The sequence below is a fragment of the Ochotona curzoniae genome, unplaced genomic scaffold (genome assembly GCF_017591425.1).
Source record: "Ochotona curzoniae isolate NIBS_2020 unplaced genomic scaffold, NIBS_Ocur_1.0 contig_4501, whole genome shotgun sequence".
In the NCBI taxonomy this organism is placed as follows: domain Eukaryota; kingdom Metazoa; phylum Chordata; class Mammalia; order Lagomorpha; family Ochotonidae; genus Ochotona; species Ochotona curzoniae.
The window spans coordinates 9,135,177-9,161,198 of NW_024466307.1; the positions used below are offsets into that span (position 1 = coordinate 9,135,177).

The 26,022-nt window shown below is 41.4% G+C and overlaps 2 protein-coding genes across 6 annotated transcripts in view; both read right to left on the reverse strand.

The window, feature by feature from the left end:
- Window positions 1–26,022, reverse strand: part of FAM172A (family with sequence similarity 172 member A) — a 270,353-nt gene that overhangs the window by 63,890 nt on the left and 180,441 nt on the right. The window lies entirely within an intron of this gene.
- POU5F2 (POU domain class 5, transcription factor 2) lies at window positions 16,639–21,403 on the reverse strand. Its single transcript, XM_040986039.1, has one exon. It carries the CDS (start codon window positions 18,293–18,295, stop codon window positions 16,973–16,975), a length of 1,323 nt encoding a protein of 440 aa, XP_040841973.1. The 5' UTR covers window positions 18,296–21,403; the 3' UTR covers window positions 16,639–16,972.

Here is a 26,022-nt window from a genome sequence, read left to right on the forward strand (position 1 = left end):
TTCCGACAAAAGGCCACATGATACCACAGACACTTTTCAGTTTGAGAGAGGCGCTCAGCTTGGTTCTGCAGAAAACTGCACAGTGGTGCATCTTCTACCAGAAGAATCATAAAACTTTATAAACATTATATATAACACATTAATATTTCGAAGACACCACAGGTACCCACTGTGGTGGGTAGTTCTATAGTTCTTCCTCTCCCCATTTCTATTCTTTGAAGTCAGGCAAGGGCAACTGTATAATGAACATATTTAAGAAGAAAATTTAATAAGGTGCAGGAAGAGCAATATTTCAGAGATATTTTTTCTAAAAGGTTCTAGGTTTAAATGCAGTAAAAAGCACTAACCAAGTTAAAATCTTACATGTATCTATCTATACACACACACATATATACATATATATGTACATAGTTGTTTACTTGAAAGACGGAGCCATAGAGATAGAAGGAAACACGAGTTTTCATCTGGTGGTTCACTCCCCAAATGGGCACAACAGCCAAGGCTGTTCCAGACCAAAGCAAAGAACCAGGAGTTTTATCCAGATCTATCATGTGGGTCCAAACATTTGCACCAGCAGCAGGAAGTTGGACCAGAAGTGGAACAGCTGGGATTTAAACCAGTATGGCATTCTGGCATCACAGGAGGTGGCTTAACCTACTGTGCTGCAGTGACAGTTTCCTTTGCCTAATCTTGCTACTTCTGAGCCCAAAGGGAATAAAAGCAGGACTAATAATAGAATATTTTAAAAAGCAAAACAATAGCAAACTTAATTCAAAGTAGTATTTTTCCCAACAGTTTGCAAACCACACTTGAATCAATAGATAAAATGTGTCTTCTTATATTTTATTTGAGTTCGAACTAGTAGCTTAGCTTCTATGTATTTATTACTTCACTTGAAATGAGAAAAAAATGAAAGTCAACATCCTACAGATGAATGATGAAGAGAAAATAAGTTTTGCTAATGATTTATTCTGGGCAATAAAATCAAAACTTGTTATTTTAATTGATTAAGTCATAAAGAGTTCCTGCAGAAGTCAAATCTTGCTATTTGCACAGTCAGACAATTTCTGCTAATCCAGCAGTGCTTAGCAAATCCACATGTGGTTAGCTTGTCTTGCCATAGCTGTATATCATATTTCTCTGTGGCAAGCTGTGCAAAAAAAATCAATATGCCAAGTTTAACAAAAGGACAGGAAACATAATGTCCTCCTATATTTTCAACGAACCTTAAGGGCCTCCGCTGTTCATACCCAGTACATTTAATGGCAGGGAAATGTATTCTTCAACAGGGAAAAAAAACCCCACAATGGAATGAATTCTATAAATTCAGAGCTGAAGTTCTGTCTTATCCCATAATACCAATTTATTTAGTAGAATCCGACATTCTGATTCAATATGCATCATTACTCAGAGAGGATTTCTTATGATGAAGGGTAAAGAATATCTTTTAGATCACAGAAGTGTACAAGCTCTCTTTATGATGATACTTAGATATACACATTTCATTTGTGTTTCAGTCACCCCCCCCCCCAAATTTCTTGTCACATGGAAACACATGATGGTTTAATTTCAAAAAATGTTTTACATTTTAACATTAAGAAAAAAAAAGTCAGTGAATGCTGAGCTTCCACAATGGCTAATTGAGTCTTGATGTTTGTATCTTCTTTTATTGCTGCAGAGGTACATTATGTGTGGACCAGATTAGGATGAAAACACTAAGAACGAGATAGGAGTCCCGACCGCTAGGCCAGCGCAGAGCAGCGCCACTCTGCCTTCTCAACTCAGCGACGTGGAACCAAGAGTGGCAAAACAACCAGCAGGTTGGACTTCAGCCAAGGGGTTCAGAGCTGTCAGCACACTTGCCTTTCCCTACCCCCTTTCGGAGTAAGAAACAGTTGGCTTTGACATCTATAGCAAAGCCACACAAACAGTAGTAAGTAGTGAAGTGAAACAACACACACACACACACACCCCCTAGAATAATTCACTTTCATGTCTGGAAAATTCTTTGGTACTTTTTCTTCATTCCAATTGACAGCAGAAAATGGATTAATAGCACTTAGCCAAATGATGCATGCTACTGATCAGCATGGAAAGTATAAACTCATATCAGAAACACTCAGAATTGTGCCTGTTGCTAACTTTCTATTAACACGTCATTTCTAAGAAAGTTTCACTGATAATGTACCTTTTAAAAGAAGATAAACAAAGCTCCCAATTAGAAAATACCAATGTAATGATTCTAAATGTTGAATAATATTAATCTTGTTATGAATGATCAATTTGTACAATTCATGTTTATTTTAAAAACAGAACAAGGTTTAGTATATTCATTAAGAACATCGCTTAGAGAAGTGATTTTTTCATAGGTATATTCAGGAAACCCAGAATAGCAAAATTCAGAGGGAAAAAAAAGCAAGACTGACAACTCATAACTTAATTGTACATTAAACTAGACTCCTTAAACTCAGAAACTGCATTAGCAATCACATGGAATTCTCAGTCATATGGCATCATTATATAATCTATTCCTAGAAGCTGAGTGACTTCCCACTTTTGGTAAATGGTAAAGTATTCTAATAACAACAAAAGCTATGTGGTTTACCACTAAGAAAACGTTACTTAGCATGTTACTGATTTTAAGCCTAATGGCAATTCAGATGATTTTTCCACTTTTATAGATTTAATATTTTCCAGTCTTTTCCCCCATGTCTGGCTCTCAGGAAGCACCTCTTCCTTCTTCACTGCATATCATCATTTAATAAGATTTCTCTACCATTTTATTGCCAATAAATAAAATGTACAGAGTCCCATCTGATGCAGGTGCCTGGTTTCTGGTCTCTGTTCTTCAGGTAACACTGGCGGTTCTCTGTAGGACATTTTCTATAAACATCAACTCATTTCTGTGAACTCAATAGAGCCGGGCTCGCTTTCCCTTTTCCCAGCTCTATTTCATGTTTGTAGAATCACTGCAATCTTCACTTCTTCCTTGCCCATAGTAGAGATTTCCCTACAACTATCCCGTATCTCAAAATGTCAAGAAAAAAACCCTTCACAAAATTAACCTGAGCTTTCTATCTTGCCTGTTGTCTCTATGCTAAACTAAAAGATATTCCCTGCTTGGATACTTAGGTTATGGGGTACTTGTTTAACTGAGTGTGAATTAAGGCAACAGAAGAGACTTAGAGCTGGAAAGCAACATGCACATCTTCTATCTACCCACACTATTGAAAATGATGAGCTATCCAAAGAAGTTTAGTGACTGGCCCAGAGAAGCATACTGGCTAACAACTCAGGTTTTATCTCTCTGTACCCATGTTGTGCTTTTTTAGTGTCCTGCAACTATCACCTGGCATGAAACGGAACTGGGGAGAACTTTCAATTCAAAAACTCCCTACAGATAAGATTTCTACCATTTTCAATCAATGTATTCCTTCTGTTTCCACTACTATACCTTTCATGCACATTCAAAACATATCTCAAAGTGACTTCGGGTTCCTTCCTCACCGAGTCCCCCTTTCTTATCAGCTTGCTAAGAGATGGATGCAAAGGCTATCTTGCTCACAAGCTGCTGGTCTCACATTGTTTCCTCGTGGAACCTCCTTATTAGGTGATCCTCCCAAGTCAAACTGCACATCTTAAAATGCCCATGGACTTAATATCTATTTTAAAATCTAAAATCTTAACTTCTCATTTGCCTCCTGTTTTGTTCCCTTGCTTTAAGTAACACAGGTAGAAAACTCCTTTGGGCTCTAATTCCAGCTCTCTGACCATTCATGTGAATGTCCTTTTTGCATTTCCTTATGCTTCCTTTCCTGTGCTTTTCGGAGTAGGGTCCTTTCTCTGGCATGCTTCAGGGCCAGGAGAGATGTTATTTTGTTGTTTCCCCACTTCTCAGTTCATCATCATGTCTTCTTCTTTTCAAATCCCTTCAAGACACTCATTTATGAATTCTTATTGAAACCCATCTAATTATTGGACTGCAGTCAAGAACCCCATGTTGATGCCATCACCACATTTTCAGTGAATATTTTACTCAAACTCTAACGTTAGAAAGTCGAGAATTGAGGTAGATGGTAAAGATTCTTGAGTCCAGTCCACCTAGTGCAAGAATTCCTTCTATCAAATATGAAAGTTTGCCATGTTATAAGGCAGCCCATCCCATTTCTTACAGCAATCAATCCTTAAATTGAGCTGATTTATCTTCTATAGTCCACAATCAAAGTAGTTGTCATCATGTCAATTCTGAACCTCACACCTGGGTTAGGCTTTGGGTCCTGAAACGTCACTAAGTCAGTGAATTCTCTGTTATCGTACCTTTAGGCACTGTATTCCACCATGTAGATCTAAGATCAGGGGAACTGAATATCTGCCTTCAATCCTACCAAATAATTCCAGGAAAAAAATTTAATACATTTTCAGCTGATGCTAGCTGGCCTGTGTAATATCTTAGTATTTTAAGACAAGATAAATGCTTGGTTAAAAGTCTCAGAAAAGCCTGAATGTTAATACATTCACTTTCAGATGGCCAAAAAACCACTATTTAACCAGAAGATTTTATCTTATTTATTGCAGAAAACACATGTTTCCAAAAATTATACTCTCAGTAATTATAGTGGGTAATCTACTTTTTGAATTTCTTTTTTTTCTGAAAAAAGATTTATTTATTTTTATTAGAAAGTCAGAAATACAGAAAGGAAGAAAGAGAGAAAGATCTTTTGTCTGATGATTCACTCTCCAAGTGGCTGCAACAGCTGGAGCTGAGCTGATCCAAAGCCAGGGCTCTGTGGCCTCTTCTGGGTCTCCCACATGAATGCAGGGTCCCAAGTTTTGGGGTCATCCTCTACTGCCTTCCCAAGCCATAAGCAGAGAGCTGGAAGGGAAGTGGATCAGCTGAGATACAAACTGGTGCCTTATGGCATCCCAGTGCACGCAAGGCGAGGACTTCAGCCAGTAGGCTACCATGCCGGGCCCAATTCCTTTTTTACTGTTTTGATTTACAGGGTCAAGTTGTAGACTTACTACTTTATTTTCCATTTTTTTATGTCTAATTAATCAATAGGTATCTATACAGTCTTACTAGCAGGTGTGCATTATATTTCTGAAACAAACATAAGAGAAAGTATTATATTTAATGGTTAACACACCTCAACTCTTTGTGGTAAAAGGCATAATTTTGGAAAAAGCAAATAAATAAATGATAAATAATGAAGTCTACTTTACTGGTAAAAACCTGAAATTAAGCCAACATGTTAACTTCCTACACTGTTTAAGATTTGTTTAAAGACTGTTTTTCAATTTGACAGGTGTGGAAGCAGAGGGGAAGCTGGGGAGGCAGCTGCTGTGAGATGAATGGCTGTCAGGTCGAAGGGCCTGGTTATAGTAATAGCTGGAAACCTTAAGTGTTGCAGGCTTTGAAGTCACTTCAGCTTTGATGTCTTACTCTCATGGTTAACTGTAAGATAGTATGTAGTACGGAAGGGAAAAAATAAAGACTTTCCAACACAGTCCTTGCTGTCTTTGCTCAGGAAATCCTCACATGAAAAGAAGTTGTTGTATGTGTAAGTACTGATACAGTAATTAAAACTATTAGTTGAAGCAAGCACATGGATATACAGAAAGTTCTAAATTGGTTTTCAGAGAATATGAATCCATCAGGAAGGGATACACATTAATAATGCTTTGGATGTCTTTTAATGCTAAGTATTGCTTGAACTGGTTATAGAGATGTGGTTCTCAACTTGGAGGGACCTATCAGCTGAGGATTAACAAGTATGTTGTTGGTGGTTAACATTCACAGGGAGGAGTCTCAACACCTATTAAGACTGAAGTACAGAAAAGCTGACTTGTTCTGGGGGAAAAAAGACCAACTGCTGAGTACATGAGCTCAATAAACCATCACCAGTAGATGCTCCATACAAATGAAGGCATTAAGAGCACCTTACTTGTTCCAGGCTAGAAGAAAATCTATGGGAATTTTATGTTGACACAGAACACTGTTTTCCTAACTTCAGTCACTTGTGCGATGGTTTAATGCATTTTCCCATAAACATAAACTAGCAATATCATTAAATCAACCTTCATTTCCTTTACATCAACTTACACACTCTGCTTGTATAGAGCAGTGATATTTGTTAAGCATCTCAGCGCAATAACTATTGACATTAAAAGAAAATGGCAGGTGTGGACATTTGGCTGTCCTGGCGTGCCTGGATCCAAGTCCTGGCTCTGCTCCCACCTGCCGTTTCCTGCCATTGGGGACCATGATAGCAGCAGGGGATAGGCTGAGTGCTTGGGGCCTTGTCGCCCACGCAGGAGACACAGGCTGCAGCTCCTGGCTCCTGGTTTCAGCCTGGCTCAGCCCTGAGTGCTGTAGATCACGAGGATGAGAACCAGTAGATGCAAGATTCACTGTCTGCCCGTTTCTGCCTCTCTCCCTTCCAAATAAATTAAAAGCAAAGAAACATTAAGAAAAAAAAATCAGTTTAAAACCTTGAGATGGGGTAGGTGTTTGGCATAGCAGCTAAGAGACAGCTTCAGTGCCTGCAACCCATATTGGAGTCTGTGGTCTGAGTTCTGGCTTTAGTTCTGAGCCAGTTCCTGCCAATACGTATCCTGGAGGATAACAGAAGATTCAAATGCTTGGATCCCCATCACCTATATGAAAGACCAAGACTGAGTTCTGGTCTCCTGGCTTCAGCCTGACTCACCCTTGGCTGTTGCAAATGAACCAGCAGATGGAGATCTCTGTTTATCTCCCTTGTGCCTTCCTGCTTTCCACATAAAATGACAAAATAAGGATAAATGCTTAAACAAAAACACACACTGAGATAACTGACTCAAGGCAAGAATGTTTCTTATTATTTTTGTGGTGTTTGTGTACTTAAGTAAGAACTATGTTTTTTAAATCTGAGCTCTTAAAACATTTAAATGTCCATGTGTCCAGTGATCTGGGATAACTTGAATTCTAAATGCTCTCTTTGCAGTTGTAAGGTTTGGTGTTTGCCATTCTGAAAGTTTTGTTAAGATCTGCCTTATCTTACTTAATGGAGAGTAAATGATCTGTAGGTTAGAAAATGGTAATACACACAGTAGAATTACAACAGACTAAGGAAGCATTAAAAAAAAGTGAGAAGGGAAACGTTTCCTTTTGACTGTTTCTTAATAGTGCTACTTTGCCGCCTAATGCTTCCAAAGGAAAGCTTTCTAGGTTTTCTAAGTACAAAGAAACCACAGAAACAATCTTGTGTATTTAAGTGGAAAAAGGAAAAGAATGATTAAAATTCTATGGCATTTCTTCTGTTTATGTGTTAGAGGAAGATGCAAGAGGCAGACCACACCCCATGCAAACACAAAGGCTATTCCTCTGTAAATTATTACCCTTTAAGGGCATTAGAGCTGGGTGTAAACATAAACAAAGCCACTGGTGGGCAATTAAAGTTGAAGAAGTGGCCTATAAAAGTGGAATATTTAATATGGGTTAGAATCACTTGTATAACACCTGATTTAATAGTTAGATTTTAAGCATCCCTCTTATAATATATGTTAAATGTTCTCAACAAATCACATTCTGCAATGTAGCAAAATGACAATTTCAATGTAGTCTAAGGTTGCTACGGAAAGGACAGCAAAGCAAATTAAATAGCACTCTTTCAGCTGCGTTAAAAGGCTGGAAGTCGGCAGGCATTTGTGTTAACAATTATAGAAGTGAATTTGCCATCCCCCAAGTCATCTCGCGAAACAGGAAAAGAGGAACATGGCATGTGAGCAAGAAATGATGAAAGAGCAACACCTCAAGGCTAGAGGGCACTGATGACTCCAACAAATCTCCCCAGCAAAGGCAACAGATTAAGCAAGGGGGACGGGACGCCCTACAACCCTAACCTGCTAATACCTTTACACTCTTAAGAGTGACCTCTGCTCTGCTCTTTCCTATTAGTGGTTGGTTACACTAATTACAGCTTAACTGGCATTGTTGGTACCAGTCTTTCCCCCGAAAGACATGGAGGGAGAGGTTATCTCTGATAGCTCCAAATAACTTCAGCCAGATTCTGCCGCGTACATTAGCAGCACTTACTTCCAGTCGTGAATGGGTCTTTTATAGACATCAAAGGAAAGAAACTAAAAGCAAGGTATTTGTGGATTCTATAAAGCATTTCATATAGGAAGCGTAGAAAGAAGAACAATAACTTCTGTGGCTAGAACTTTAGTTTAAAACAGGGTTTTATATATATATATAATTTTTTTTTTCAACATGCAGGATCTGGTGATTTCAAATATAAGGAGCTAGTTATATCTTAACCAAGTGAGAAAAGAGAAAAGAGAAAATATTAAGCTCATGAAATCCCTTCAAAATTTATGGTCTTTAGAAAGGGACAGTGAAATTTCTATCAATATTATTTAGGACTGTTTAAAGCCCTAAATTTACATTAATGTTCACCTAAACTTGGAGTTGTACATTGGATATAAAGATCATTTACAAAGATTCAAATACCATCTGCGACATTGCAGTAAATTATCCTGTAAAATTAATCTTTAAACAGGACACTAAATCAGAGCAGAAACATACCAAAGGAATTTAGAGCTAGAAAGTCATAACTGAATTACTGAGATTAATATAAGGGTTTATATATAAGAAGTACAGGTTCTCAGTACCATGTTTTTTTCATTTTGAATGAAAGAAAAAGTTTTATCTAAGTCTTAAAAATAAATTACAAATATATAATAGTAGCTAACAACCAACAAGTAGTATTTTGTGCACACAAAAAGGTGAAAAGAAAGGCTAAATAGAATTGCTAACCTAAGGCTGCTTTGCGCTAAAGACTATAAGAAGGAAATTCTGATTTCATAAAAGGAATATACGAGGAAGCAATTATTGACATTATAAAAAGAAACAAATTTTGATTTTGTACTTATTTTCATTTTATTTAAAGCCAAAGAGGTAGAAACTGTTGCTTTACAAAGGAAAATCTTTATACCTAAAGAGTGCTCTGCTTTTTGAAAAAGATGTATGTGCCTATTAAATTCCAGCACAGCTTCCTTGTGGAACATTACACACTACCTGTGTGGACCTTTCTGACTTTCCTCTCTTGGTGGGATGGGTCTGAACAGGGAATTCTCATGTGGAATGCACCAAACATGAGCCCACTCTCTTGGACAGCCCTTCATCGAACACGTTTCATTGAACACACACACACTTTGGTGCTTTTCAGACGTAATGGATATTCAAGAGAAATAGACTAACAGTGTCAGATCCTAACAAATTTGGGGCCTGTCTTCAAATTTGTCTGCTGAAATAACACGCCAAACAGTGAAGTGACACTTGCAAAGACAAAGCATGCTGTCAAGACTTATATGTTTACTCACTGCTCCTGACACAGGACAATCTGCCTAATTCAGAAAAATTAATCAAATTTTACATGGAAACTAAAGACTCATTCCAGATGGTTTTGTAAATATTAATATTTGCATTAAGAAATTCAATATTTATAGATGGAATTAACATTGAACTTGATCGTGACTGAAGACCTATACGTAGTTGAATACCACAAGAAAGTCTAAGAGCTGTACTCTTTATGCTTTTCTAGGTATTTTGACATATTTCTTAGAAAGGTTTTAGATGTCGTCAGACTGACTGTCCAACAATCTACGAATCATTTTTATTTGGTATGCTGCATTATGGATACATACTCTATCTCCAGCATCACGCTGGACACTCTCTCATGTAAGAAGCAGCGGACAGAAAGACTAAAATTACTCCATAAAAAAATCAATGTGGTTTCTAATTAGATATACATTTTTGTATGCAAAAGAAACAATTCACTAAAGGCACTATCTTCAGTGTCCGGCAACCTCTTTGGTGACTGGACCCTTTGGTGACTGGTTTCTTACTAATACATTTAAACTAACTGATTGGCACATTTTTTTCTTTTTTTATCAAACTCTTGGAGGACACACCTAACACTTGAGAGAAACTGGCTGTCAGATCTGCTAAGTCATTCTTTCTTCTGAATTTGCTGAGTTAAGGCTCAGCATCAGGAGGCTCTATGCCCGCACTATATTATTTCAGCTCCCAGAAGAAGCACCGTAGCAGCCCTAATTACGACTTAACTCCAAGTAAAAGCCAGTTCCCTGAAGGATTTGGTGACTTAAATGGTAACACCATCTAAAAAGCACAATTACAGAAAATATATATACTATGTTGCTTAAAATATTCTTAAGATTGATACATTTATTTTTCAGTTAAAGAATAAGAAACTATGTGTCCTAATGCATTTTGGAAGGCCTATGCAATTAAACATTAAGAACTACATAGCTTTTTGGCTATGCATGTCAGGGTTTTTAACCACTACATTTAACTCTCAATTGCAGTAACTAATCACAACCTAGATTCTAAGCCACCCTTCACTTTCCTTTCTACTCCTGACTTTTTCTCCCTCTGCCTTCCTTTCCCAATTCCTAGCTATCCTTATTTTTCTTTTTTTTCCCCACACTTTTAAGTGTTTGCCATTCATGTATCTTGTTTACTGGAGTGTCTGTTTAAAAGTACTTTTTAAAAATTTATTTTTGGACCCAGCATGGTAGCCTAGTGGCTAAAGTTCTTGCCTTAAACTCAATGGGATCCCATATGTCAGTTCTAATTCCAGCAGCTCCCCACTTCCCATGCAGCTCCCTGCCTGTGGCCTGGGAAAGCAGTCAAGGACAGCCCAAAGCCTTGGGACCCTGCACCCACGTGGGAGACCTGGAGGAAGTTCCTAGCTCCTGGCTTCAGACAGGCTAAGCTCTGGCAGTTGTGGCCACCTGGAGAGTGAATCAACAGATCAAGATATTTTCTCTCTGTCTCTCCTCTCTGTTTATCTGGCTTTCCAATAAAAATAAATAAATCTTTTAAGAATTTTATTTTTATGACACAGTTCCATAGGCTTTGGGATTTCTTCTTTCCCTCTTCCTAAATCCCCTCCTCCCACCAATTTCGCCTTTATTATTACAACAGTATAGCTGTTCAAGAACAGTCCCAAGTCCATCATTCTGCTATTTAAGTGTGTCCTGACAGAGTAGATATAGAGACTAGCATAACCTTCAAGTCTTAGTTCATAGTATTCCCTGATCAACAGAGGCTTCCCCATGAATCCCACTGAGCTATTTGCTCCTTTCTGTGTTGCTCCTTGGGCCGTTCTTCTAACACTGGTTACTTGGTTAAATGATCCTTGATATTCTCACCTCGTTCCTCTACTGAGCCTACGCACTCCTTTTCTAACTCTTGATCCTCACTGAGTCATGTGTGACAGGTGCTTATTATTCAGTCACTAAGGAAGAAGTACAGAGGTACTATATTCCAGCTGCCGGGAAGGTGAGGCTGTAGAGCCTGGAGGAGGAGGGGCAGTTGGTTTGGACCACACCAGGATGTCTGAGATGGCCTAAACTTGTTCTGCTGGGGATTATCATTTTGCTGCAATGTCCTGGTATGATAGCGAAGGTCTACACAGCTCAAGTTTCTGCATATGTAAAGCATGAAGGTTTATGCACTTGCACATGTTTTGGAAGGATAATTGAGAAACCAAATCACTCTTACTGTACAGTTTTCAAAAACAATGTGAAGGCACATAATGGAATGGGAAGCACATGCATATGTATATGATTAGGGCAGGCAGAATTCTGCGGCGAGTCTTAGTGCAGATGGAGGTAAAAAGGCTAATGATTTATAGGATGCTCCACCCAATACATGGATCCTTATGGTCCTCAAGAAAACAATGACTTAAACTCTATACTTCCATTTTGAGAAAAAGTGATATTTTATTTATATATGGTTTTATTTCAACTGCAATTATCACTGGATCAGCTGTGAGAAAATATTTAAGTCTCACCAACTCAAGCACCTGTTTCCTAAATGGTCACAGGGAGCATATATGTACACAGAGAATGTGCACCAAATAGAGTGTTTACTGACTGATGGAAGAAACTCGGCTTACAAAGAAAAATTATATATATATTTATTTATTTATGGAGTGTGTCATTTCAGGAGACTTGAATAAAGAGGATAAAGATTCTTCCACTTCTTATTTAAAAGCATTACATTCCTGTTAGTATTTTTACATAGAACCCCTTGGACCTTAAGATAAAAATGTATGGCTCTGGTTGAACGACTTGTACAAAATCTAGAAAATAAAGATCTTACTGAAACAAGGCTGGAAAGGTGTTGTTTTCCAAGCCTATAATTGAGGTGGGGGGTAAATCTGGCACGTTCTGGCACTTTGGAAGTTCGTTCGCGTCTTGTTCTACGTTCTCTACTGGAACGCTTCTCGCTTAGGGACAGATGGTGTCCCTGTTACTGGTCTGTCTCACCTGGCTGTTCTGGTATGTTGACCTCTGTAGTGTCCAAAATTGTTGATCCCTTAGCACCGCACTCTTCTCCCCTCGCTGAGGTTCCCATCCCCTGCAGGCTGAAGAGCGCGTACCCCTGTGCTTCCTAGGCAGACTGGGAACAGGTGTGGGAGTGATGCAGCCATGCAGGTGCTGAGGGAGTGGCAGAGTCCAGCACCACCCCCGATCTGCAGGGAGCAGTGAACCGAGGGAGCACCCAGGACAGTGCTTCCCTAGAGCAATGCACACGGCAGTCAGGGCTTTGTCTGGTCATGAACACCTCCTGACTCTCCTCACAAGCGTCTCCCTTACAAGGCTTTCTAGAAAGGCTGTGGAAGGAGTGAATGGGTTGGTGTTGTGTGCAGTTCAATACTAACGTATTAGTCACTTAATAAGTTTAAGACTAAGCAGTTGAGGTTTGGCTTCAATTTCGCTAAAAAGCTCCGTGATCAGAAAGCAACCTTCTGATGTTGACAAGAAGAAAAAGCATGCATTGCCATGCTGCATTTCTGATGTTAGTGTGAGGCAGGAAAGAGTCTCCTGGTATGCCATAAAGCTGGGCAGAGATCCAGTCTCTAACTCAGCCTTTTACCCCATATAAGACTGCCAACTCACTAGCGCTCAGTTCGGTTTAAGAGCTCCTGTGGTTTCAAGTTTCTAAACTATTTTCCCCCTGGAGGATTAAGGGCACATTTTAAGTTTTACTAGAGCTGTTACGTAAACCTCAAGAATAGAAAACTTCACTGTGGAAACAAGACTTCTGCTCCCTGGGCCCTACTTTGGGTTCTGTCGTCAGGAGCACAGGATCATGGGAGCTGTACTGGTAGTTCACTTGTACCTGCTCTGTGGTCATTTTTCCAATGTGACTGTATATTTTGGATGAAATAAACAGGAGCATCCACCTCACCTTAAAGGTATGTATGTGTAACCTCTACCGTCCATATGAAACAGTGCAGTATGCAGTTATACTTTGAAATTTAAATTGGTCACAATTTGTTCTTTTGTTTTGTTTTGTTTTCTTAAAGATTCATTTATTTTTATTGCAAAGTCAGATAAACAGAGAGGAAGATCTTCCATCCGATGATTCACTCCCCACGTGACCGCAATGGCTGGAGCTGAGCTGATCTGAAGCCAGAAGCCAGGAATTTCCTGCAGGTCTCCCATGAGGGTGCAGGGTCCCAAGACTTTGGGCCGTTCTCAATTGCTTTCCCAGACCACAAGCAGGGAGCTGGATGGGAAGCAGGGCTACCGGGATTAGAACTGGCATCGTATGGGATCCCGGCGCGTTCAAGGTGAGGACTTTAGCTGCTAGGCCACCGTGCTGGGCCCCACAATTTGTTCTTGATGACTGAGTAAAATGTTGGTGTGATGTAAACACCATAGGGATATTTACTTGACCTTCTGTCTTCAAAATTTGTTCCTGAAAGTTGAGCTGTACCTGGGCTATTAAATGCTATTGAGTATGGGTAATCTGATTCAAGATCTGATCCCATCAAACTGGAGAAGGCCACTAAAGCATAAAGGGATATAATGAAAATGCTGAGGCATCTTAGTTGTAAGTGAAATGGTGGTTGTTCTGGGGAAGGAAGTGGTAGAATTGGCACTTATGATGATCCTAAGAACATGAGTACTTTCTTTTCTCATTAATTCAGGGAAAATTGATAAACCAAGATCCTTCCTTCCATAAACATGATAAAGGCTGCATATGGAAAATCGAGATCTAACACTAACTGCCATGGTAAGAAGACTCAACAACTTTCCCCTGAGGTGAAGGGCAAAGATAAAGATTCCTGTTTGTGCCAGTTTGACACAATAGCACAGGGTTTTTTTTTCCCACCAGGGCAATCAGGAGAGAAAAAGGGCATTGAAACTAAAATGACAAAAGGAAACTATTTCTATTCACAGATGACATCAGTTTTTATGTATAAAACACTGAATAATGTACAAAAAAGATCTTTTGAAACTAAATTAACAAAGTTGCAGTATATAGTAGCATAGAAAAATTTTAGTTCCATTTGTATACTCTAACAATCTAAAAAGAAAATTAAGAAAAATAATTCTGTTTCTATTAGAAATAGGCAAAAATACCCAGTGATAAAATCAAACAAGGGAGTGCAAGGCTTGTACACCAAACATTATAAAACACTGCTCAAAGAAACATAACAAGATATATATGGAAAGATATCTTCTGTACATGAGGTGAGAGACTGTTTAGATTAGAATGTACTCCAGAACAATATGCAGATGCAAGGCAAACCCCAACACAATTCTAGTGATGCTTGTGGAAGAAATGGGAAAAAATGATAGTAGAATTCATAAAGAATTTCAAGTGACCAGGATGGTTCAGTCTTACTGAAAAAGAAGAGTAAAACTAGAAGATTAACAATTCCCAATTTCAAAACTGACTACGAAGCTTTAGTAGTCAGAAAATGTGTCATTCATAAAAGGACAGACTTAGATTGGTGGATGGAGAGTTGAGAATCAGAGATAATCTCTAGCACCTATTGCCAACTGCTTCTTGCTAAGGTTGTCAAGAGTAACAATATTCTCCCTAACAAATGCTGCTGGGAAAGCGGATGGTACATGCCAAAGAACGCAGCTGATCCTACGCTATACACAGTAACTCAAGATGGGAAAAAGATGGAAATAACAGAGATAAAACTACAATATTCACAGAAGTTCCTAGGAGCAAATTCTCATGAACTCGGATTTGGTGACACTAAAAGCACAAGCAACAAAAGGAAAAAGCAATAAATCTGTCTAATCAAAATGAAAAAAAATCTGTGCATGACGGGACCTTGTCGAGGGACTAACATAAAACAACCTGCAGAAAGGTGGAAAACATGAATCCTACATCCGGTAAAGGTCTGATATTCAGAAGATATAGAGGAAAGAAAACTCAATTGTTCAAATGGCTAAAGGACTTGAACAGATATTTCTTCAAAGAAGACATACAATGAGACAATATGCCAATCATCATTAGTCATAAGGAAAATAGAAAGGTTCCAATTTCTCCATTCCTTGCACCTGCTTGTTAGCCTCATTCTTAAAAAAACAGACATCCTAGTAGCTGTGAAGTGGTACTCATTGTGGTTTTGATTTGCTACTGGTAAAACAAAACAAAGCAAAACAACAGACAGACAAAGTACTCACCCACACGAGAAAAGGAACAGTAAAAGAAACTAGGAAAAAACAATTATTAAAAATAAAAGCTAAAATTGATGAGTGATAAAAATCAAGAGGCTTAATCTTTTTAAAAAGAGATTTACTAATTTTTATTTGAAAGGCAGATTTTCAGAGAAGGGGAGAGAGAGAGAGAGAGAGAGAGAGAGAGAGAGAGAGTATCTTCCGAATGTTACTTCACTCTCAAACTGGTCTTAACAGCTGGGGCTGAGTTGACTCAAAGCTAGAAGGCAGTAACTTCTTCCCAGGTCTCCCGGTGGGTGCAGGATCCCAAGGTCTTTAGACATTCTCAGATGATTTCCCAGGACATAAGGTGGAAAAAAGTGGAGCAGCCAGAACTAGAAACAAATGCCTACATGGGATCCTGGTGCCACAGGTGGAGGATGGACCTGCTATGCCACCATACTTACCCCAAAATGCTTATTCTTAAAAAAAGACCCTTTGAGAAATCTTTTGTAAGACTAATTAAAGAAAAAGAGAAAGCAAAAATGACAAGCTAACTAAGCATAAAAAAGACATAAACTCGGATACTAACACCTAGCAATGGAATTAATAAGTAACATGGTGTGCAGAAGTGCATGGCAGCAGATCTGAAGACAGGATTTGTTTCCAGTGAGTATGTGATGGCCAAAACTGACCACAGTATGAATAGAAAATAAGAAAGAACCAACACAGAGAAGAGGCTAGAAAACGATTTTAAGAAGTGCTGGATCACCATCACAAACACCCTCTCAAAAGCACACCTGACCTCCAAGGGGAGTAAGACAATTCCTAGGGGACAAATCTAATGGAACTGACACACAGAAAAGCTAACTGGAGCTGGGCTGGACTGCAGTGTAGACTAGAATGAGGATAGCAGCACAAGGAAATGCCCCACTCCACGGCGCGGGGGGACAGAGCTGACTGAGACCCCCACCCTAGCTGGGACCCTGAAGGCTGTGTCTGAGAGGCATAGGCAGGTGGGCGCCTGTGGTCTCCTTTCCTTCCCATTCTCAGCCTCCTCGGGAAGAAACTACTGCCCTGGCTTTGTGTTTGTGTTTACACAACATTCTGTTGTGTGTGTGTTTAACAAAAACTGGTCCAATCTTTGGTGGCTTGAGTTTTTCATTTTATATTTTGTTCATAAAGAAAAAAAAACACCCTATTGTTCACTGCTAACCACAAAGAATAATAGACATAATGAATCTTCAATTAACAACAACAAAGAGAAACAAAATAGTAGAACCATTTAGCTATACACGGTGACTATACTTTACAAGCAATGCTAGGGAGAAGCACAAAGCAACAGCTCCAACTTCCCTCCTCCCTGTTCTTAAACTCCCATCCTCATCCCCACCAAGCTCTCCTAACTTGTACTCGTGAACTTAATGCTGAAACGAGAGTCAGCTGCCCAGTGCGGTGTCCCTGACCTTCCTGGAGAGGCAGCTCCTTAGTTGGAAAGTCTGGGAAGGCCCACGGTGGCGATGGGGGCCGGCAGGAGAGCCATCCCCGTGGGCACAGGGCCAGGGGAGTAGAGAGGTGTCAAACAGCACCCCCCAGAGAGAGGGAGCTCAAAATGGAGCCCAGGGCACAGCGGGAAGCCCACGGGAGGGACTGGGAAAGGAGGCCTGGCGGCCACCACAGCCTCCTGAGCCAAGGCCTCGCTGCTGGGCCCACTGCTCATCCTGCTCCGATTAAGGAACCACACCCGGACCACGTCCTGCTGCAGCCGAAGGTGGCCTGCGAGGCGGCTGATCTGCTGGGCCGTGGGCTTGGGGCACTGCAGGAAGAATCTCTCCAGGTGGTTTCTGATCCGTTTCTCCCTGCTGACACATCTCCGCTTCCGGCTCTGCTGCAGGATCATCTCCATTTTGCATAAGCCGAGAAGGTTCTTCTCATCCACCTCCTGCAGCCACATTTTCAGCAGTGGTTGCAGCTTCCACATGTTGGCGAGGCTCAGCTGCTGAGCCTCGAAGCGGCAGATGGTGGTCTGGCTGAGCACCTTCCCACACAGCGCTCCCACGGCCAACCCCACGTCGGCCTGCGAATAGCCCAGGGTCAGTCTCTTCTCCCTCAGCTCGTTGGCCAGCTGCTTCACCTCTTTCTCAATGGCTGAGATGTCCTCTGGCAGCGCCAAGTTAGGGATGACCCGCAGGGCGAAGTAGGGTCCCGCGCAGGTGCCCTCTGGGGAGCTCCAAAAGTGGGTCCCTGCCTCACCAGCTCCAAGCCTGGAGTGAGCCACCTGGCCCCATAATTCGTAGGATGGGTGGCCCAGCGGCACTCCCCAAACCTTAGGGCCTGGGCAGATTCCTGGCCCAATTGTCGGCACGACCTCTGGCCAGATCACCAGGCTGCCAGGGCACGACTGGGTGCCCACCCAGGTCGGAGTGTCAAGTCGCACAGGCACTGGCCCTCCGGGGCTGTCCCCGCTAATGCCCAGGAGGGGGCACAAGTTTGAGGGCCTGTGTCCAGCCATGGGCAGGATGGCACTCCAGCGGAGTCTGGTAGGAACTGATGGCTCTCGAGCCACCAGTCTCGCCCTCCAGCCCCGCCCCCCAGCGGGCGGAGACAGCGTTGCCGGCCAAAGAACAGGGCATAGGTGTGCTTGGGTGGAGGTGGGCAGCCCTGGCAAAACCCAGCCGCAACAAAGCCTGCCTCTTGGGCACTGCACTTCTAAGTTATCAGGAGTCCCTTGGTCATTTCCCCCATCCTCTGCCTGAATAGAACTCTGGTTTTCATTTGGGTGTTCACTCGCAGTCCTTGGGGAACTCATGGCCCCCCCGAGCCATACACTCTGCCTTCACAGACACTACACACCTGTATGCCACTGAATGCTGGGGCTGCTCCTCAGTTCGGCCAGCAGTCTCCATACAGGTTTATTCTCTGTGTCCAGAGAAACCTAGGCATGTCTGCCTTTCTAGTAAATACCAACTTACCAACCTGCGATCTTCCACTGCTTCTGCAGGCAGCTTCTGACCTCGCTCTATTCCCCATCAGTCGTCGGCCACCTGTCCTGCCACAGCTTTCTGGTCCAGACATTCCTCACCCAACAGACAACTATGAGTGTCAGCTGTTCCTCTGGAGGCAGGGTGCCAGTCCAGCCTCAACTGCTGTCCCTATCAGCGGCGGCTGACTCACCAAGAGCCATGAGACCCCACCACCCACAGCAACTCTCCCACTTGGGACTCTTGGATCTTATTTTGTCCAAACGCCCCTTTCATGGCTCCAACTCAGCTTCCAGTCACACGCTCTGAGCAAGGACAGGGAAGAAGGGAGGGGGAAGAGAGGACTAGACTGACCTTGGGTTCAAAGCTTATAATGGGGGAGGAACACCTGGCCTTCGCTGGGCAATCCCACCGTTTTAGCCTTTCATCCTTTAGCTCAGCTACCAGATGGCTCTGGCTCCAGCCAAATCTACTGAACCCATGCTTGAACTCACTGGTAAACCTTCTGATGGGCAAATCCAGTGTCCTTTTAAAGATCTTCAACTTAAGGAACTTCAACGCAATACGTGATAATGTTCACCCCTCACCTTACTCTTTCTTGTTAGCTAATGCAGCTGGCATATCAGCTCTGACTTTTAATTTCCTTCTCTGTATTTTCCATAGCCATGAACTAGAATTATTTTCTGTGCTTCTTTCTAAACCTGCCTCTCCTCTGGGAGCCTACAGTATCATGGTCCACCTAGTCACCCAGGCTTAAACTGTAGGGCTGTTTTCGACTGCCCCCATCCTACAGAGGGCATTGGATGGGATCTTACACACTGGGCCTCCTAAGACGTACAAATCCTACCGTCTCCTCCCTAACCTCATTCACTGTTTTGATTTAGGCCCTGTAACTTCTCGGATGCCCTGTATCCCAGCAACCTCATAACTGACTGTACTACTCCTTTAAGTTCATCTTGCATGATGCTGCTGAAGGTAAAACTTCCAAAAAGCTAAACACAATGCAAGCAAAGAAAAATCTCAGCACACTAGTTTTATCTTAAAAATATCTTCAAAATGTAAACTCTGGTCTCTCAACCAGCAATGCGGGCATTCAAATGCCTGGGCATGGGACCTGCCGCTTTTTACCTTTTGGCTTCTTCCTTCTCTTCAGCTTCATCCACCCTCAGCCCATCTTGCTTCATGTCCTGGAGATGGCAAATTTTTACGCATTCTGTCTGGGATGGCTTCTCTCTGCTTCTTCATCTCATTATTCTTTATCATTCAGGATTACACTCAAATATTCTCTAATCAAGGAGGGCGTTCCTTGAGCATTTTGTTTAAAACAGCAACCATTTTTCCTTAACCCACATTCCTTTCTGGCATAACATGTACCAACCTCTAATATTTCTTTGTCTATCTGCAAGTCTGTTTCCCCTCTGAAGAGAGGGCAGGGACCTCACTGAGTAGGCTGGCACATACAAGCTACATGGTCGCCATTGATAAGTAATGAAAGCATGAGGAACTTTCAGTTACCTTCATTTATTATAATTTTTAAAATTATTTCTTTTCAGAGGAAGAAAAAGAAAATTCTCTTATCAGTTTACCATGACAAAGCTTGCAAAGGCTCTTAGCTGAAACCAAATTCAACTGCCTCTTCTCCCCATCCCCCCCCCGCCCCCAAATAAATGCAGGTTTCTCATGAGAGCAGCGGGAACCCAGTTCCTGGAGGCGTCACTGTTGCCAAGCAGAGTCTGCAGCAGTGGGAAGCTGGAGGCAGGAGCAGAGCCAGATGTTGGAACCCAAAGCCTGATTCATGGGTGTCTCAATCAGTGCTCAACTGCTAGGCTAAACACCTTCCCCCACTCCCACTCACTTTCAGGACTCAATTTGCATCTACTTTGTGTAAGTCTTCCCTCTAGGCAAGACAGACTTTATATACTGTTTCGGTGGTACACTTCTTGGACTTTATATAAGCTTTTACTATCATATTATTGGTAAGATTTGTTCTTTGACTCTTCACCTAGGCTATGAGATATGCGAGACATGCATGTAGGAGTTTTAAATCCTAGAACATAACAGAATCCTTACTGATGCAGCACTCAATTTATGCTTGCCAAGTGACTGAATGGATTCTTGCCTTCACAATTTCATAAGTGAAGCCCGTTTAATTCCCTTTTAACTGTGAGAAACTGGATCTTCCCAGTAGTCTCACCATCTTGTCACTCTTGTACTAGAATAAAGCCCTTAAATACTTCTTTGTAGAGGGGAATAGTGCCTTGAAGTTTAACCCAAGTCAAAATGATGAGTAACAAGGTCACAGGTATGACCTTAAGGCAATGGAGAGAGGGAGAAGAATGCGGAAATAAAGTGCCACCCTATGGGCTGTGTCTGGTTAATTGTCTGTTGTCTGTATCTTCACTGCACCCCCTGCCAGGCTGTGTGCTGGCCTTGAGCAGTGTCCTTGCTGTTGCTCAGTGTCCAATCCTCAGTACAAATCTGGTACCAAGTGGTGAGGCAAGGCATTTTTTTTAATATTTGGTAAAGGAAACTATGGCATTAATGGTGAACAGATTTCCTCCATATTTGCTTTGAACTAGGTTTCAATATCATGGTCTATGAAAAAGAAAAAGAGCTTACAATATATAAATTGCACTTGAGAATAGTTTTGTTGATACCTTTTTATTCCAAGTATACTTATATGATACTTTTTTTTCCTTCAAAATAATAAAGCAACCAGTATCTTCTAAGCAGAGTGAAAGTTGATCACACAGAGGCATACAAGAGACAGTAAGTAAACATATGTATGAACTTCAAAAAGTTCATGAAAAACCTCAGAAAGTTTATTACAAATTTACTGTTAATAACAGTTCTCTAAGTATGTTTTCAGCATGGGCCACACAGAGCAATGCATGCTAATCAGCTGCCTGCAGTGCCATCATCCCATATGGGCACTGTTTGTGGTTTGTGTTTGTGGTTTGTGCCCAGGCTGCTCAACTTCTGATCCAGCTCCCTGTTTATGCCCTGGGAGAGCAGTGGAGGATGGCCTATAAAAGCCTTGGGACTATGCACATACATGGGAGACCTGGAAGAAAATCCTGGCTCCTAGCTTCAGGCTGTTGAGCCATTTAGGGAGTGTCCCAGTGGATGGAGGATCCTTCTCTCTGTCTCTCCTTCTTTGTCTCTATAACTGTTTCAAATAAAATAAATTAAAAAAAAAAAGTTTCAGCAAATTGGATAAAAGTGAGCTCCAGAGAATCAAAGCAGGTTTTTGGACAAACTGAGGTAGAGATATAATAGCTAACAAAATATATTAAATTTTTTAAAATGAGGCTATATTAACTTGCTGTATTGTGCCTGGCCCCAGGGATGTACCCATGCACATACTCCCCAGGTTATGCATGTGGTGCTGTCACGGAGGAAAACCCGCTTTCTTAAGGAAAGGCCTGGTATCTCCTTAAAAGTATGTTTGAAGTGCTATGGAACAGGGTGATGGGAGTGCACCTCAGGGCAGCAGTAGAGGGATGGCAGCTGAGGGGAAGGCGCAAGACAACCAGGGCTGCTTGGGCTGGGGTGCTGCAAAGACTAACACATCACCACCAGCAAATACTGGGACCCCAGTGGGAAGTGATCAGATTACAATGTAAGGACCAGACTGGTCTTGTCCGCAGGGAATTACAAAGCAGAAAGAGGAAAGGCACCTGTATCAGGCCTCTGTGTATTTGTTATCTAGGTGAGAAGAGAAATTGTTGGGAGAACAGCACAGCTCCCTCACCCGAAGTGAACTTAGGACTTTTCTGTTCTTAGGATCATTGGAATAGAGTGGTTTTTCGGAAAAAGTTGTTCTCAGTATAAATGTTCAAAATCTCAGGATTTGTAATTTGGTTCTTGCGTACTTTCTTTTCTAAGGAGGTAAAAACCAACAGCCAGTTTCCACTAAAGGTGCAAAGCAGGAACAGGTGGGAGGCAGAGCTGGGAACACACATCCTTGAAGGCTTCGTTCAAGTCTCACGTTTCTGGGAAGCCTGGAGTCTGCAGCGACCCTCCCTTCCCCTCTGAATATGTGCCCTTCCCTCTTAGATATATTTATTTCCTAAACAATTTGAGCTTTCCAAATAGGAGACAAGAACAACCTCCCCAAAGAATATTCTAGAAACCACTCACGTTGTGCTTAGATGCCACAAAATGTCCTAATCCACAGTGCTCTCAGTATAGCAAGGGTAAAAAACACTGGATGTGAGAGTGAATTCGCCTTTGGCTTAATGTCATTCTGTGCATCAGATATTCAGTTGGCTACTTAAATTCCAAAGAGGGACAGGGCTTTGCTCAATCACTCAAGAGTATATCAGAAGTGCCCTTTTTCTAGTAAAGTCTAAAGAAAAAAAAGCACCAAAAACAACCTTTTTGGATGCCCCCACTAGATAGAGCAGGCAAGGTGGGCTAGGTGGGGTGTTGCTTTTTGTTGTCTCCCTGGCTCTGTAGGGCACCTCATTAGCTAGCACTGTCCAGGCGGGCGTAGTGTAACAGGTGCTGCCACTCTGAAGGGCAGTGCAGCACTTTCACACTCTATTAGTTAAGAAGGAAGACAAAGGCACATGCAGGGGACAAGCTCCACAGACTAAGTCACTGGCAAGTCCCTCCCTGCATCTAGGAAGTCAAGTCAGGAATCCAGGAAAACTCTGGCAGCCAAGTACTATCAGAAAAGATGCCTCCCACCTCAGAGTGAGAAAGTTAACATCACACATTACAACCATGTGGTTCACGGGAAAGTACCTCAAAATATACTGAAATGATTATACTGTAAATCCTTTATGAGGATCTGCAAGTATTCAACTCCTAAGGCCATTTAAGATATAAAAGGTGTGTTATACAGTTAAGGAAAGTGGGCCAGGCATAAACAACTAGAACATTAAAGTTATGGGAACATGGAAAAAGAGATAATCAAATCAGAGTGGTAACTAAGTAAGATTTTTTTGGCATATGAGATTATTTTCATAACTGCTCTGCATAGGAGACGACAGGGAACAAGCACATGGGTGAAATGATAGCTATTTGCAAACAACAGCACAATAAAGGGTGTTTTTACTCTTATAAAATACATTCGGAAAAGCCGGAATCTACCTGTGCTGCCAACAAACAATCTCCTGGATTTCCATGACTTCAGATTAACAATATTAAAATTTTGTCATTACTTTTATTTTTAAAAATAAGACATTTATTTGAAATTCAGAGGCACAAAAAAGAAAAGACAGATGATGGATGGATGGAGGAATGGATGGAGAGATGTGCTGGAGAGATGGATGGACAGATACACGTCTCCATCCTGGTCTCCTCCATAGGACTATTAGCAGGAAGCTGGACTGCACTGGAAATGGAGCAGCTGGGGCTTGAACTGGTAATCCCTTATGGGGTGTTGGCATTGCAAATGACAGTTTAACCCACTGTGAAACTGGGCAGGCCGTTGCCATTACTTCTGTTTGTTGTCATTCCTTTTATTATTTTAAAACATGACTCTTCCACAACCCAATTTCTCAGGAATAGCACTCAGGACAAATATACAGCAGAACTGCATAGTTAGAAACTTTGCAAAGGCCTTCTGCTGAGAAAGAGCCCCTGAGCCTTTCTCGATGGATCTTGGGTATTTCTTAGCTATGAGCTTCCTGTGTTTCAATAATGGTAAGTACAAACACCTGACAACCTTCACCAGCGCCTAAAGAGATTTCACCTCTGTGGATCAGGCAGCCAGAAGGGCTGAGCTGAGTTGGCAGACCTGAGAGGCAGCTTGTTTTGGGTCAGGAATATTTAGAGATAGTCAGAAACAGACAGAGGTACTATTATGCCAGGCAGGATTAAGCAACCTTTTTAACTGTGTTTGCCCTTACTGGTGGAGAAAGGCTGTGGGGACATTCTTTTTTATTTTTATTAATATCAACAGAACAGATTTGATGTAATTCATTGGTAGAGCTCTCAGAAGATAACCTTGCACTGTTCACTCTGGTCAGGGTGCAATCATGGTCCTCTCTGTTCCAATTTTTACCCTGCTCTCACTGTAGAGTAAAAGACGCACAGTTTCCATTACACTACACGTAAATGCACCTAACAGAAATGACAACCTCTGGACCAGGTTAATCCTTTTCCAATCCAGGTCCCTGCTAACATGCCTGTGAAAGAAGTGGAAGATGGCCCAAGTGTTTGGTCTCCTGGCCATGTGGGAGACCCAGACAGAGTCTGAGACTCCTGGCTTCGACATGCCCCAGCCTTTGCTGCTGTGGCCATTTGGGGACTGAACGAACAAAGTTCTCTTTCCCAACTCCCATGCCTCTTTCCCTTTGTAACCTTACCTTTCAAATCAGATAAATGCTTAAAAAAAAGATATATCCAAAATTAACTGAATATGACTATTGAAAATAATTATCAATATCTTAAAGAGATTTAAAAAATTATTGGAGGGCCCAGCACAGTAGCCTAGCAGCTCAAGTTCTCACCATGCACTCGCCAGGATCCCATATGGGTGCCAGTTCATGTCCTGGCGGCCTGGCTTTCCATCGACTCCCTGTTTGTGGCCTGGGAAGGCAGTCGAGAATGGCCCAAAGCCTTGGCATCCTGTACCCGCGTGGCAGACCTGGAGGAAAGTCTCCTGCTCCTGGCTCCAGATCGGCTCAGCTCTGGCTGTTTCGGGCACTTGGTGAGTGAATCAGTGGTTGGAAATCTTTCTCTCTGTCTTTCCTTCTCTCTGTAATATCTGATTTTCCAATAAAAATAAAATAAACCTTAAAAAATGATTGGGACCTGCTTTTAAATTAAATATATGCAAGTAAATAACACTCATATAAAATGAATTTATGAGTTTTTTAAATAAAGAGAAATAGATTTAGTTATAAAGGGTAAAGTTTAACAATAAATGAGCATGTGTTTCTATAAGTAATTTCACTGTTAACCCTGAGAAACTTGCGATAAAAAGATATAAGCATATCATAACTTAAGACAAAGGTTTTATAATTTAGCAAGCTGGAAAAGAAAAAAGACTTCATAAACCTGATAATCTTGAACACTTATCCCACATATCCATTACAAATTTCTGGTCAGTGCATGTTCAAATCTTCAAATAATATTAACATTTTAAATTATAAATAGCAGAATTAATGATCAGAGAAATCCAGATGTTTCAGAGGTATTTCAACACTTTTTCTTTATTCAAATTTTAATTTCCTGCTCCACCTCAATGAAATGGGTCATAGAACAATTTCATTGTCTCCTGTCTTTAACTGACTTTCCCCTCCAGGAATGACAATTTCACCATCTCAGCCACTTACCTTGGAGCTCCTCTGGCCTCCTGCCTTTCCGTAGCCTCCTTTACTCCATGTCTTGCCCATCAAGGAGTGTGGATGACTCCCAGGTGATATTTGTCAGAGCTCACCTCCCGTTCCCATTCCCACTGCCACCAGCCCAGTCGACGCCATCAATCTCACATGTTTATTTTATCATCACAGCCAGCTCAGTCTATTACATTTGCCTTCTTGTTCCTTTCTTTCATGCATTTAGTAAGTTAACCCTCTGATATGATCAGATTCCTTGC

What these genes read in the sequence shown, in the direction of transcription:
- POU5F2 (XM_040986039.1), bottom strand. Translation starts at nt 18,295, where the DNA reads ATGAGTTCCCCAAGGACTGCGAGTGAACACCCAAATGAAAACCAGAGT.